This window comes from Pantherophis guttatus, chromosome 4 (assembly GCF_059756535.1).
Source record: "Pantherophis guttatus breed Tessera chromosome 4, ASM5975653v1, whole genome shotgun sequence".
Classification (NCBI taxonomy): domain Eukaryota; kingdom Metazoa; phylum Chordata; class Lepidosauria; order Squamata; family Colubridae; genus Pantherophis; species Pantherophis guttatus.
In genome coordinates, this window is record NC_142066.1 from 24,282,639 (window position 1) to 24,295,570 (window position 12,932).

General features: G+C 39.0%; 2 protein-coding genes across 2 annotated transcripts; both read right to left on the bottom strand.

Moving 5' to 3' along the window:
- Positions 1-3,715: 3,715 nt before the first annotated feature.
- On the bottom strand, positions 3,716-4,654 carry LOC117666863 (olfactory receptor 10P1-like). Its single transcript, XM_034419868.2, has one exon. It carries the CDS (start codon positions 4,652-4,654, stop codon positions 3,716-3,718), a length of 939 nt encoding a protein of 312 aa, XP_034275759.2.
- A 5,775-nt stretch (positions 4,655-10,429) lies between these two features.
- Positions 10,430-11,365, bottom strand: LOC117666862 (olfactory receptor 10P1-like). The gene has a single exon (XM_034419867.2). The coding sequence runs from the start codon at positions 11,363-11,365 to the stop codon at positions 10,430-10,432; it is 936 nt and encodes a 311-aa protein (XP_034275758.1).
- Positions 11,366-12,932: the final 1,567 nt, after the last annotated feature.

A 12,932-nucleotide genomic window follows, 5' to 3' on the forward strand; every position in this document is an offset into this window, starting at 1 on the left:
TTTTTTTTCTGATAGACATAGATCCTTCTCTAGGATTGATTTTATTTTGTTATCAGATGATCTACTTGTTAAAACAAAAAGAACAAAGATTTTCCCAAGAACTTTGACTGACCATAGCCCAGTATGGATAGAAATTGAGATGGGTAAGATTGAGAGACAAACATGGAGATTAAATGAAAACTTGTTCAGATATGAAAAAAATATAATAGAACTTAAAAAGCAGCTGAAAGAATTTTTTGAAATAAATTTGAATAAGGGTACCCCAATTGAAATTGTGTGGGATGCGAGTAAAGCATATATGAGAGGGGTACTCATTCATATGAATTCTAAACATAGACTGAATCGACAACAGAAAAGATCTGAATTGGAAGCAGAAATAAAGAATAAAGAACAGCTACTTATTAAAAATCCAACAGATGAAGGAATATGTGGTGCTATAAAACTTTTGAAAGATCAATTTCAAATGCTTATGGCAGAACAAGTTGCAACAAATTTACAATATGCAAAGCATAATACATTTTGTAACGCCAATAAACCGGGCAGATGGTTGGCCTATACATTAAGGAAGAAGCAGAGCATACGGACTATTGATAGTATTGATATTGGAGGGAAAGAAATCTTTCAACAAAAATTAATTAAAGAAGCTTTTGTAGATTATTATACCAAATTATATGCTAAAGATGATATGCAGAATGGACTTATAGAAAAATATTTAGATAATAAAAGAGTCACAAAAATTACTAATCAACAAAAGGAAAGAATGAATTATCCTATAACAGAGGAGGAGATAATAGCAGCAATCAAACAATTAAAAACAGCTAAAGCTCCTAGAACGGATGGTTTGACTGCAGTGTATTATAAAACTTTGCAAGCAGAGATGGTGGAACAACTTAGAGATCTATTTTGCAACATACAACAAGGGGGTAAAATACCCCCATCATGGAAAACAGCTTATATTTCTTTGATACCAAAAGAGCAAGCAGGTCCCAAAAAACCGGAGAATTATAGACCAATATCTCTTCTGAATAATGATTATAAAATTTACGCAAAAGTATTAGCCAACAGGTTGATGCCAGTAATCCAAGAGGTGATTCATGATGATCAAGCGGGATTTATAGAAGGCAGATATATGAAGGACAATGTAAGGCAAGTAATAGACTTATTGGAATATCTTGAGAAGAATAAACAGATCTCTGCAGTGCTGGGTTTTTTTGATGCGGAGAAGGCCTTTGATAGGGTGGACTGGAATTTTCTATTAAAGACTTTTAAAAAGATGGACTTTGGGGATCAATTTATACAGGCGATCTCAGCAATTTACCAAGAGCAAAAGGCACAGATTTTTATTAATGGAAGTTTGACAACAGATTTTAATATTGAAAAAGGAACAAGACAAGGTTGTCCGTTATCCCCATTGTTATTTATTTTAACACTAGAAGTCTTGTTAAATACAATACGGGACTCTAATATCTTGAAAGGTATAGTGATAAGGCAAGAGGACTATAGAATAAAGGCATTTGCAGATGATCTGGTTGTTACCCTAACACAACCGATGGAATCAATAATCCAGATGAAAGACATTATACAAGACTATGGTATAGTATCAGGTTTTAGACTGAACCAGAAAAAAACTAAGATGATAGTTAAAAATATGACACAAGATCGTACACGAACTGGAAAGGAAGGCAGGTTTTGAGATTGTATCAAAGGTTAAATATCTAGGAGTCCAGGTTGCAGAATCAAATATGAAACTGTTTCAAAATAATTATGAAGCGTTGTGGCGAGATGTGCAGAAAGATATGGAGACTTGGAAAAAAACTGCACCTGTCTTTACTTGGAAGAACAGCAGCAGTTAAGATGAATATTTTGCCAAGATTTCTTTTCTTGTTTCAAATGATTCCGGTGCTTAAAAGTGATAAACAATTGAAAGAGTGGCAAAGTGGAGTGAATAAGTTTGTCTGGAACGAGAAAAAACCGAGAGTGAAATTGAAAATTATGCAAGATGTTCCAGAAAGGGGAGGTCTTAAACTTCCAAACCTACAGTTATATTATGAAGCAGCAGCTTTGACTCAAGCAAGTGATTGGTTTGGAAGGAAAAAGACTGGAATATTGAATATAGAAAGTTTTGATCTTGAATTTGGATGTCATGCCTACTTATTTTATGAAAACAAAGTGGATAAAATATTTAAAAGCCATATACTTAGAGACTCTTTGATGAGGGTTTGGAAGAAGCACCGACTCAAATGGGATTACAAAATACCACTATGGCTGGATCTTGGTCATATTATGTGGAATACAAATATAATGTCACTCGGGGGGGGGGGTTTATATAAAGAGGTTTTTTTTATAGATGCGGGCAGATGGCAGTTGAAGACATTAGAGACACTGTTGGACGAAGGGATTAATTTAACTTGGTTACAGTACAATCAACTTCAACTGAGATGGAAAGAGGACCAAAAAACTGGTATTATGTTGCATGAGGAAGAATTGGTTAGACATATAAAAGAGAAAGGTCCAATGCATATTAAAAGGCTTTATAATGTTTTGTTAGAAAGGGATTCAGAAACTGAATTGGTTAAAGATGTCTATGGAGATTCTCAATCCAGATCATGGTTGTCCCAAAGGTGCTTTTCCAAAAGGCAACTGGACTTTCTTGGTTTGTTCCTTGAAAATGTTTCACTTCTCATCCAAGAAGCTTCTTCAGTTCTGCTTTTCATCCAAGACGAACTGAAGAAGCTTCTTGGATGAGAAGCGTTCAAAGAAAAAAACCAAGAACGTCCCATTACCTTTTGGAAAAAAAGCACAGTTGAGATAGTATTGATGCAGTGGTGGGTTGCCCCCAGTTTAGACCGGTTTGCAAGAACCGGTAGTAAAACCGGTGCCAGGCTCTGCCCACTGACACAGATATCATTATAAGTGATTTGCACATGCACAGAAGAGCGCACACAGGCACGATGCGAACCGGTAGTAAAGGTAAGTAGAATCCACCCTTGTATTGGTGGTGTTACGTAGCTGGGTAATGAAATGTTTGCCATTAAACAACCAAGGTCAGAGAGAATCAAGGACCTTAATTATATCTTCCCAGAGAAAACAAAGCAGTGGCACAGCTATATGCTCTCTAATTAGGCAACTACTCCTTATACAAAAATACTTTCTTTGCCTGTGCTACATAAGGTAAAGGTAAAGGTTCCCTTTGCACATATGTGCTAATCATTCCCGATTCTAGGGGGTGGTACTCATTTCCATTTCAAAGCCGAAAAGCCCGCACTGTCCAGAGACGTCTCTGTGGTCATGTGGCTGGCATGACTAAACGCCAAAGGCACACGGAATGCTGTTACCTTCCCTATTTTTCTACTTGTATTTTTCAAACTGCTAGGTTGGCAGAACCTGGGACAAGTAATGGGAGCTCACTCTGTTATGCGGCATTAGGGATTCAAACCACTGAACTGACTACCTTTCAATCAACAAGCTCAGTGTCTTAGCCACTGAGCCACCACATCCCTTTTTATCCTTTACTTACATACTGCCAGAATAGTAAACTTACCTTTCCTGTCAGGGATCTCTCCTTATTTTGAATAAATCTATTCTTAGTTCTGTATTTTTCCAGAATTAAGAAGAGCACTAGCTCTGGTATCTTCTAATGTTTATTCTACCCATAAACATTAGATAATCCTAATTTGATGAGGTGATAAAACCAATTGATGCAATTCATTTATTTTCACCAGATTATCTGTTTCTTTCTTACTGATTTCATAAAAGCGGTTTTTATCTCTTTATTCCTCAAACTATAAATGATGGGGTTTAGGCTTGGGGTCACTACGGTGTAGAGCAGAGCAAGGATCCTGTCACTGTCCGCAAAATATGCCCAGTTTGGTCGAATGTAAATAAAAATGATAGTTACATAGAAAATGCAGACCACAGTGAGATGTGAGGAACAAGTGGAAAATGCTTTGTGTCTGTTCTTGGCCACTGGCATCAGGAGAATAGTGGAGATGATGAGGATGTAAGAATAGAGGATGAGTAGGAAGAGTATCAAGTCAGCTAGCACTGTTAATGTAGAAATAGCCATTTCTATTTCATATGTATTGGTAGATGCCAGCCTCAGAACAGGAATAAGGTCACAAAAGAAATGGCTGATTCTATTTGACCCATAAAAGGGAAGGGTAAAGATTAAAACACAGAGGCCCAAACCCACAAAAATACCCCAGGCCCATGACGCAGCAGCAAGCTTAGCACATTCTCTGTAGTTCATGATATATGGGTATTGCAAAGGTTTGCAAATAGCAACATAGCGGTCATATGACATGACACAAAGAAGACAACACTCAGTGACACCGAAGAGAAGGAAGAAATACATCTGACATCCACAGCCCCCAAATGATATCGTCTGGTTTTCTGATAATAGGTTCACTAACATTTTTGGGCTGATGGATGAGGTGTAGCCAATTTCCAAAAAGGACAAGTTCCAGAGGAAGAAGTACATTGGGGTGTGAAGGGTAGGACTGACAGTGGTGAGGATCAAAACCAGGCTGTTGCCTCTCAAGGTCATGAGGTAAAATATTAGAATGAAGGAAAACAGAAGTTCTTGCCTAGCCTTCAAATCTGAAAAGCCCAACAAGACAATTTCAGTGAGACAGGAGTTGTTGTCTGTTTTCATGGTACCACCCATATTGAAACCTGGCAACAGAAGATAAATGTTAAACAAAGAATTAAAGAATTATTCGCAATTAACAAATAGACTTCACACACTACAGACATGTGTTCTGTATGTTTATTCAGAAGTAGTTAATTTTAATCAAATATTTGGAAACAGGGCAGGAAGAATTCAATTTTAATTTAGTGTCCTATGCATTTTTCATTTGATTATATCATGTTAGTCAACCATTTCTCACAAATGTTTTGTGAACATTTTCAACATTTGAAGTCTATTTATGGCCCTCTTATATTTAGAACATATATTTTATTTCTTATTTATTTGTTTGTTTACTATTTCAGGGAGTTTGAAATAGTAAGAATTTCTATACCTTGTAAGAATTCAATGATAATTAACTCTCTTGTTACTGGTTTCCCTTGAATTAAACAATTTTCAGGTTTACCCTGAAATTCTGACCACTAGTCTGAATATTATCAGGTAGCTGGGAGTTTCCAGGTCTAGGAAAAATTATTTAAGATGAAAGTAGTTTATGTTATTTCCCACTAAATACCATTTGTTTCTATTGCTTATCATCAATGATCAACTATTCCTGTTACATAAAGAATGTTCCTTTTTCTCTAAAGAGTATATCAAAATGTGCAATAATTTCATACATCATTTCTCCTATAATAAAACAATTAAAGGCTAACATAAGTTGAAAATAAAACTCTCATAACATTCCATGCAACATCATTTAAAAATTAAGTTATCTGTCTTCAACATGCAACGACCAAGCATGACCCTTGGTAAATTATGAGATATTGATCTTACGTTTTTTGATGATGTCAAATAGATGAAATGTTTCTTCTTACAAAAAATTAAAAGTATTCATTAGCAATTTGAGTTTTTCAAGATTCTTCTGCCATACCTAAGTCTTTATGCAATCTATCCTCTGAAATACATATATTTCATATTATTAAGGCTGATTACATCAGCCAACATTCTCATCTCTGGAGGAGCCACTGGATTCCTTGAGGAACTGAAGTGAAACAAGAGACTATTTCTTTAACAAGATCACAAGACAGAAGCCCAAGGATTCATTTTGGGGATTTGGTAAATGAATGCTAGAGGGCAATCTAGAACTGGGGAAAAGCATTCCTTACCACAGAGTTAACAACCCCTCTGGCCTCGGAAGCTGAATATTTTCACATTCAATTTCCACAATCCTGTCACCATTTGCCATATTTACTTGTCTTATATGAATTGGAGATCCAGTTTGGTGTAGTTTGTTTTCATTTTATTTTTGCTGACTATAATTACAGAGGCTACGCTCGGTCGGAGAAGCTATCAGAGGGTGTTTGATAATTCCTTTTCTGAGAGAGTCCTTCACATTTATCATGCTTCTTTCTTTGGGGCCTTGTTATGCAAACCTTTTTGACATAGTCTTCAGAAGCCAGGAAGCCTGATCCTGAAACTGAAAACAAATTCCTGATTTCTGACTGTGCTTGGAAAGAATCTTTGTTGTTAATTGTGAAGTCGTATCCGGCCCATTGCGACCCCATGGATAATGTTCCTCCAGGCCTTCCTGTCCCCTACCATCCCCTGGAGATCATTTAAACTCACGCCGACTGCTTCAGTGATTCCATCCAGCCACCTCGTTCTCTGCCGTCCCCTTCTTCTTTTGCCCTCAATCGTTGCCAGCATTAGGCTCTTCTCCAGTGAGTCCTTCCTTCTCATTTGGTGGCCAAAGTATTTGAGTTTCCTCTTCAGGATCTGGCCTTCTAAAGAGCAGTCAGGGTTGATCTCCTCTAGGACTGACCAGTTTGATCGTCTTGCAGTCCAAGGGACTCGCAGAAGTCTTCTCCAGCACCATAGTTCAAAGGCCTCCATTCTTTGGCACTCAGCCTTTCTTATGGTCCAACTTTCACAGCCATACATTGCCACTGGGAAAACCATAGCCTTGACTATATGGGAAGGAATCTATTATTAGCCAATCTCTCCTTTCAGAGGCATCATGAATCTCCACATATCCACCTGCTGTTTTGCTACAAATCTGCAGCGTACAGCCAAGGGGCTCATTACAACGGCATCTGGAAGGAAGCAGATGTTCACCATCTGAGCCACCTGCATGCCCACAAAGTGCAACGGGTTTCCCCTCTCTTTCCACTTTCCACTTTCAGGAAGCCGAACCAAAAAGGGACTGTGTCCAATGAGAAGGCAGAGTGGAGATGCACGGTTACTTGTTCTGTGCTGTGGATTGGCGGGTACCTTTTGGCAAATTGCCCAGTAGAAGGGTGCATTAGACGAGTGCCGGCAGACCATTGGCAGGGGAGATGTGCTGGCAGAGGGCCAGTTGATGATAAATGCCCATGATAGGTCAGTTGCGGTGGGAGACTCACCATGGCGTGAGTCAGACATCTGCTCCTGGTTTATTATCCTAGACCCACCTGAGGCACTGACTTCTCCTAGTTGTTTCTATCTGTCCAATCTGCTCCAGCAGGATGGGCATGCTCAGTTCCTTCAGCCAAAGTATGTCAGCTGGGACATGACTAGCAGACATGTTTTTTGTGCCCTCTGAAACATTCTCCTTCTGAAGATTAGGATGATTTGTGTTGGCTTTTCATAACATCTTAAAGACCTGATTATGCACCCAGGCTTGGAGTCATGACTCTGTCAAGGAACACTTTTAATTAGTTGTATTAACATCTATGGCAGTGATGGAATTCAATTATTTTTATTACCGGTTCTGTGGGCGTGGTGTGGTGTGGCTTGGTGGACGTGGCAGGGGAAAGATACTGCAAAATCCCCATTCCCTCCCCACTCCTGGGGGAAGGATATTGCAAAATCTCCATTCCCACCCCACTCTGAGGCCAGCTAGAGGTGGTATTTGCCAGTTCTCCGAATTACTCAAAATTTCCGCTAATGGTTCTTCAGAACCTGTCAGAACCTGCTGAATAGCACCCCTGACCTATGGGTTATAATTTTTTCTCAGCCCATGAGAAAAAAAAATCTCTTGTATTCTTTTAGTAATTGCTTTTACTTGATTTTATGATTGTTTGCCACCCAGAGTCATTTGTTTGGGAAAGGTAGCCATATAAATTGAATAATAAATAAATTAAAAGCCCCCTGTTCCCTAGCAGGAATGGTTGATATCTATACATCATTATTGTAGTGAATATGTATAGTCCCAACCTCCTTTCCTGTAGTCTTTTTTTATTTATATAAACATCAATGTAGCTACCCATCGTCAAACAACTCTAGGCACCTTGCAACCAATAAAATAATATTAAACAATATACAAAAACACAACTGAAGTAAAAAAAGGAAAAAGAAAAACCTGATTCCACCATTTCACACTGTCATGACCTCAAACTTATCTCAAAACCTGGAGAAAGAGGCAGGTTTTAACTCTTCTCTGTAAAGCTGGGATAGAGTCTTATGTTGAAGGTGGGACTAGAACTCACAGCCTCCCCATTTTGGCCTGGTGCCTTAAGCACTACACCAAACTGGCTCCCCAGTTCCTATAAGATAAGCCAACATGACAAATGGTCAGAGAATTGTGGAAACTGGATGTGAAAATATACAGCGTCTGAGGCCAATGGGGTTGCTAATTCTGTGGTAAGAAATTTTTTCCTAGGTCTAGATCAGAGGTGAAATGCTACTGGTTTGCTCCGGTTCGGGCGAACCAGTAGCGATTAAAAACTACCAGTTCGAGCAAACGAGTAGTAGAAAAAAGCTACCAGTTCGGGCGAATCAGTAGTTTAAAAAGCTACCAGTTCGGTGGAACCGATAGTTTAAAAAAGCTACTAGTTCATCCGAACCGATATTTCTGACGATCAGCTATGCCACGCGGTTTAGGAAATCCTGCTTTCTAGCGAAGGTAAATCGCACGACACAGCTGTTCCCCACCCCCTCACTGTTCTACTTACCTAGTGAAATCTTATTTTTCTGTGTAAAGCGTGTTTGGTATGCACCAGGCATGCACATGCAGCGTGTTTTTGGTGCATGCTGTGCATGGGTGAGTGCAGTGTGCTTTTGGCATGCACCGCACATGTGTGCATGCAGCATGCGTTTGGCACACACCATGCATGCACGGACAGCGAACCAGTGGCAATCTGAGGAGGATTTCACCACTGGTCTAGCTTGCCCTCTCGTATTCATTTATCAAGCTATCGTGTTATTACATGTTCAGAAAGGATCCTAGCAAAAAGAACACTAATTGATATTACACACTCATTTGTCAAGCGGCTTCCATTAGCCAAGATTTCAGGTGGTTCACATCAAAAAACAAGATCATCAAAAATATCCATGAACATACAATATTTCTCATTCTTTATCATTAACCAATCCCATTCACAAACATGAAAAACTTCCCTTCACATGAAATGAGACACCAATGGACAGTAGTCTTCAGATACCTGGTATCCCCTACCCTGAAAGCATTATAGAAAAGCAATATTTAATGATCTTGGACTCTGAGAAGCTGGGCCATCCAGACTTCATGGAACAAAGTCTTCCAGATGGAATCTGGAAGCTGAATCCTCTTAGAGATGATTTCTTCTAACACCTCATCAGGACAACATCTTCCAAGAAGCTCATTCAGGGAAACATCCAGTTCATCAAAATTGGGCTCCCTTGTTTCTTTTTAAAAATCAGGGAATAAATATTCTTATCCATCTATGCATAACAGTAGAATTTCAGGAATTACATGATCTACCTTTCTGAGAACTTGGTGACCCAGTAGCTTCTAACACAATCTATAAAATCTTCCTAGAGAAAAATGAATTTCACAATAACTTTTTAGACAAGCATTTTTGAGCCGGTAGCGGTGACAATATGACATCACCGAACTGGTTCTGCCCCCCCCACCCTCCCCCCCCCACCCACCCATTGACATTATTCTTACCTTTTATTTGGCCCCACCCCCAAACTATTGCTGCCTTCTGAGTCCCAGCTGATGGCTAGAGGGAAAAAAAACTGTTTAAATTCTTGTGACGGGGCTTCAAAGGGCCGCCCTACAGCTGATCACTGTTAAAAGAAAACAAATGAGTAAACCGGTGTCTGCAAAAATACATGAGTAGATCAGTTCCTGCAAAAATACATGAGTAGATCAGTGCCTGCAAAAATAAATGGGTAGATTGGTACAGCTCTGCAAGCAGTTAAAAGCCTGGTCGACCAGTACCTCTGCTAAATCCTAAATAATTGTCACATGACCATCAAGCCACACCCAGAAAATAAGCCATGCCCACAGAACCGGTAGTAAAAAATTTTAGAATCCACCGCTGTGCTGTTTGCGTTTAAAATCCATGGCCATATGCATAGATATATCTTGTACACAATTTGCAATCATTGCTGGTTGGGGCTGATCACCTGCTTCAGTCACTTTTCAATTGGACTACTTAGGTGGGGTCTAACTGTGGCTGACCAGATAACATATATGGCATCTCACCTTCTTCCTTCTGCCCTTCATACCACCTCCTTCTTCTCCCTCTCTCTGCATTTCTCTGAGATGTCTGGCAGCCTTCCTTGTAAGAAAATGGCCAATGAATCCTTTACTTAAATACCACCAAAATAATCAACTTCAAAATAATCCCTCCACCCCTTCTCTTCCTCTCTACCTTTCTCCCTCTCCCTCCCTCCCCCTTTTTCCTTCCTCCTTCCTTCCTTCCTTTTTAAGCAAATCAATTCCCAGCTCTGAGTTATTCCAGAGTTGAGAGGACAACTGTAGAATAAGGTTTATTCTACAAATATCTGTGGGACAGTTGTAACCTGATAAAACCAATTGATTCAATTATTACCTTAGGAAGACTGGTTCTTTCTTATTGATTTCATGAAAGCAGCTTTTATCTCTTTGTTCCTCAAGCTGTAAATGATGGGGTTCAAACTTGGGGTCACCACAGTGTAGAGCAGGGCAAAAATCCTGTTACTGTCCACAGAATCTGCTGAGTTGGGACGAAGGTAAGTAAAAATGATAGTTCCATAGAAAATGCAGACCACAGTGAGATGTGAGGAACAAGTGGAGAAGGCTTTGCGCCTGTCCTTGGCCAGTGGCATCATGAGAATAGTTGAGATGATGAGGATGTAGGAATAAAGGATGAGCAAAAAGAGTATCAAGTCAGCTAGCACTGTTAATGTAGAAATGGCCACCTCATTTTTGTAGGTATAGGTAGATGCCAGCCTCAGAACAGGCATAAGGTCACAGAAGAAATGGCTAATTTGATTTGAACCACAGAAAGGAAAGGTGAAGATTAAAACCGAGTACCCCAAACCTACAAAAACACCAGTGGCCCATGACAGAGCAGCAAGTATAGCACATTCCCTGTAATTCATGATACAGGGGTATTGCAAAGGTTTGCAAATAGCAACATAGCGGTCATATGCCATGACACAAAGAAGACAACACTCGGTGACACCAAAGAGAAGGAAGAAATACATTTGACATCCACAGGCCCAAAATGATATAGTTTGTCTTTCTGATAATAAATTCACTAGCATCTTTGGGCTGATAGAGGAGGTGTAGCCAATTTCTAAAAAGGACAAGTTCCAGAGGAAGAAGTACATTGGGGTGTGAAGGGTAGGACTGGAAATGGTGAGGAGTAAAACCAAGCTGTTGCCCATCAAGGCTATGAGGTAAAATATTAGAATGAGGGAAAACAGAAGTTCCTGCCAAGTCTGGAAATCCGAGAAGCCCAAGAGGACAATTTCGGTGAGACAGGAGTGGTTGTCTGTTTTCATGGTATCATTCATGTTAAAACCTGGGAACAAAAGTGGACTTTAAATAAAGAATTAAAGAATTATTCTTAACAGTTCAGTAGGCTTCTCATCCTAACGACCTTTATTCTATTTCCTTCATGTTTATTCAGAAATAGTAAATTGAATCAAATCTTCTGACATAAGGAAGACTGCAATTAAATTTTGTTTTTAAATGTATTTCTTCTACACTTTGCATTTGATTATATCATGTTAGTCAACCATTCAATAAACTTTTCTGACAACTGATTTATGGATATTTTCAGAATTGAATATGCCTTGAGATTATGACGGGCAATTGTAAAATCCCCAAGTACCTGGAAGATTACAATTCCAAGAAAACCAGTTTAGGATAAAGCCAGCTCAATTTCCCATTAAACACTGTTTCTTTTAATTGCTTATCATCAATTGTAATCCATTCATGTTATATAAAGAATGTCATTTTCCATCTAGACAGGTACATACATATGTGCCGAAATTTCAGGCATCATCTCTCTCTAGTTCAAAAGAATTAAATGTTAATGCATTTTTGCATTAAAAAATTAAAATAAAACTCTCATAGCATCCTACTTAGCATCATTTAAAAATTAAATTCTCTGTCTTCAATATGCATAGTATCAGGAATCAAACCACCAAACCTGACCTTTGATAAATTATGAGATATTGATCTTACTTGGTGAATGGTTTTCTGATTATTTCAGATAGAATGACATATTTCTTCTTAAAGAGAATTGACAATGCTGTAATATTTAGTGGCAATTTGAGGCTTTGAAGATTCTTGTGCCATACCTAAGTCTTTATGCAATCTGTCCACTGGGGGAAATATTATTTGATACTGTAGTCTACTTACATCCACTGATATCAACGACTCTGGAAGAGCACTAGATTCCCAGAGGATCCCAAACTTCAGGGAGACTGGGGAACTTTTTCTCTGTCTGTCTCTTGACAGAAGCCTAAGGATTCATCCTGGGAATTTAGTAAATGAATACCAGAGGGCAATCCAGACCTGGGTAAAATCATTCCTTTCAGCAGAGTTAACAAATCCATTGGCCTCAGACCCTGGATATTTTTATGTTCAATTTCAACAGTTCTCTGCTTGCCATGTTTACATATATGAATTGGAATGTCAGTTTGGTGTAGTGTAGGCATCATTCTAGTCATGGAGAGACTATGAGTTCTTGTCCTACTTTAGGCGTGACATAAGATGGGTGACCTTGGACCAGTTGTTCTCTCTCTCTCTCTCTCTCTCTCTCTCTCTCTCTCTCTCTCTCTCTCTCTCTCTCTCTCTCTCTTTCTCCCTCCCTCCCTCCCTCTCTCTCCCTCTCTCTCTCGCTCTCTCTCAGTGTAAGAAATAGACAATGTGTAAGAAATAGACTTGTTTTAGAAAACTTACCAAAAAAGTGCAGGGACTTTTCCAGATAAACAACAAGAATCAACGCTGTTTCAAATGCATTCCCAAAACAAGTCCAAAAGGTAATGCCTTCAGTGGCATAATTGATATTGTGCCTATCCAGTATTTCCTGCCATAGGCATGAATAATTTCATAGAAGAT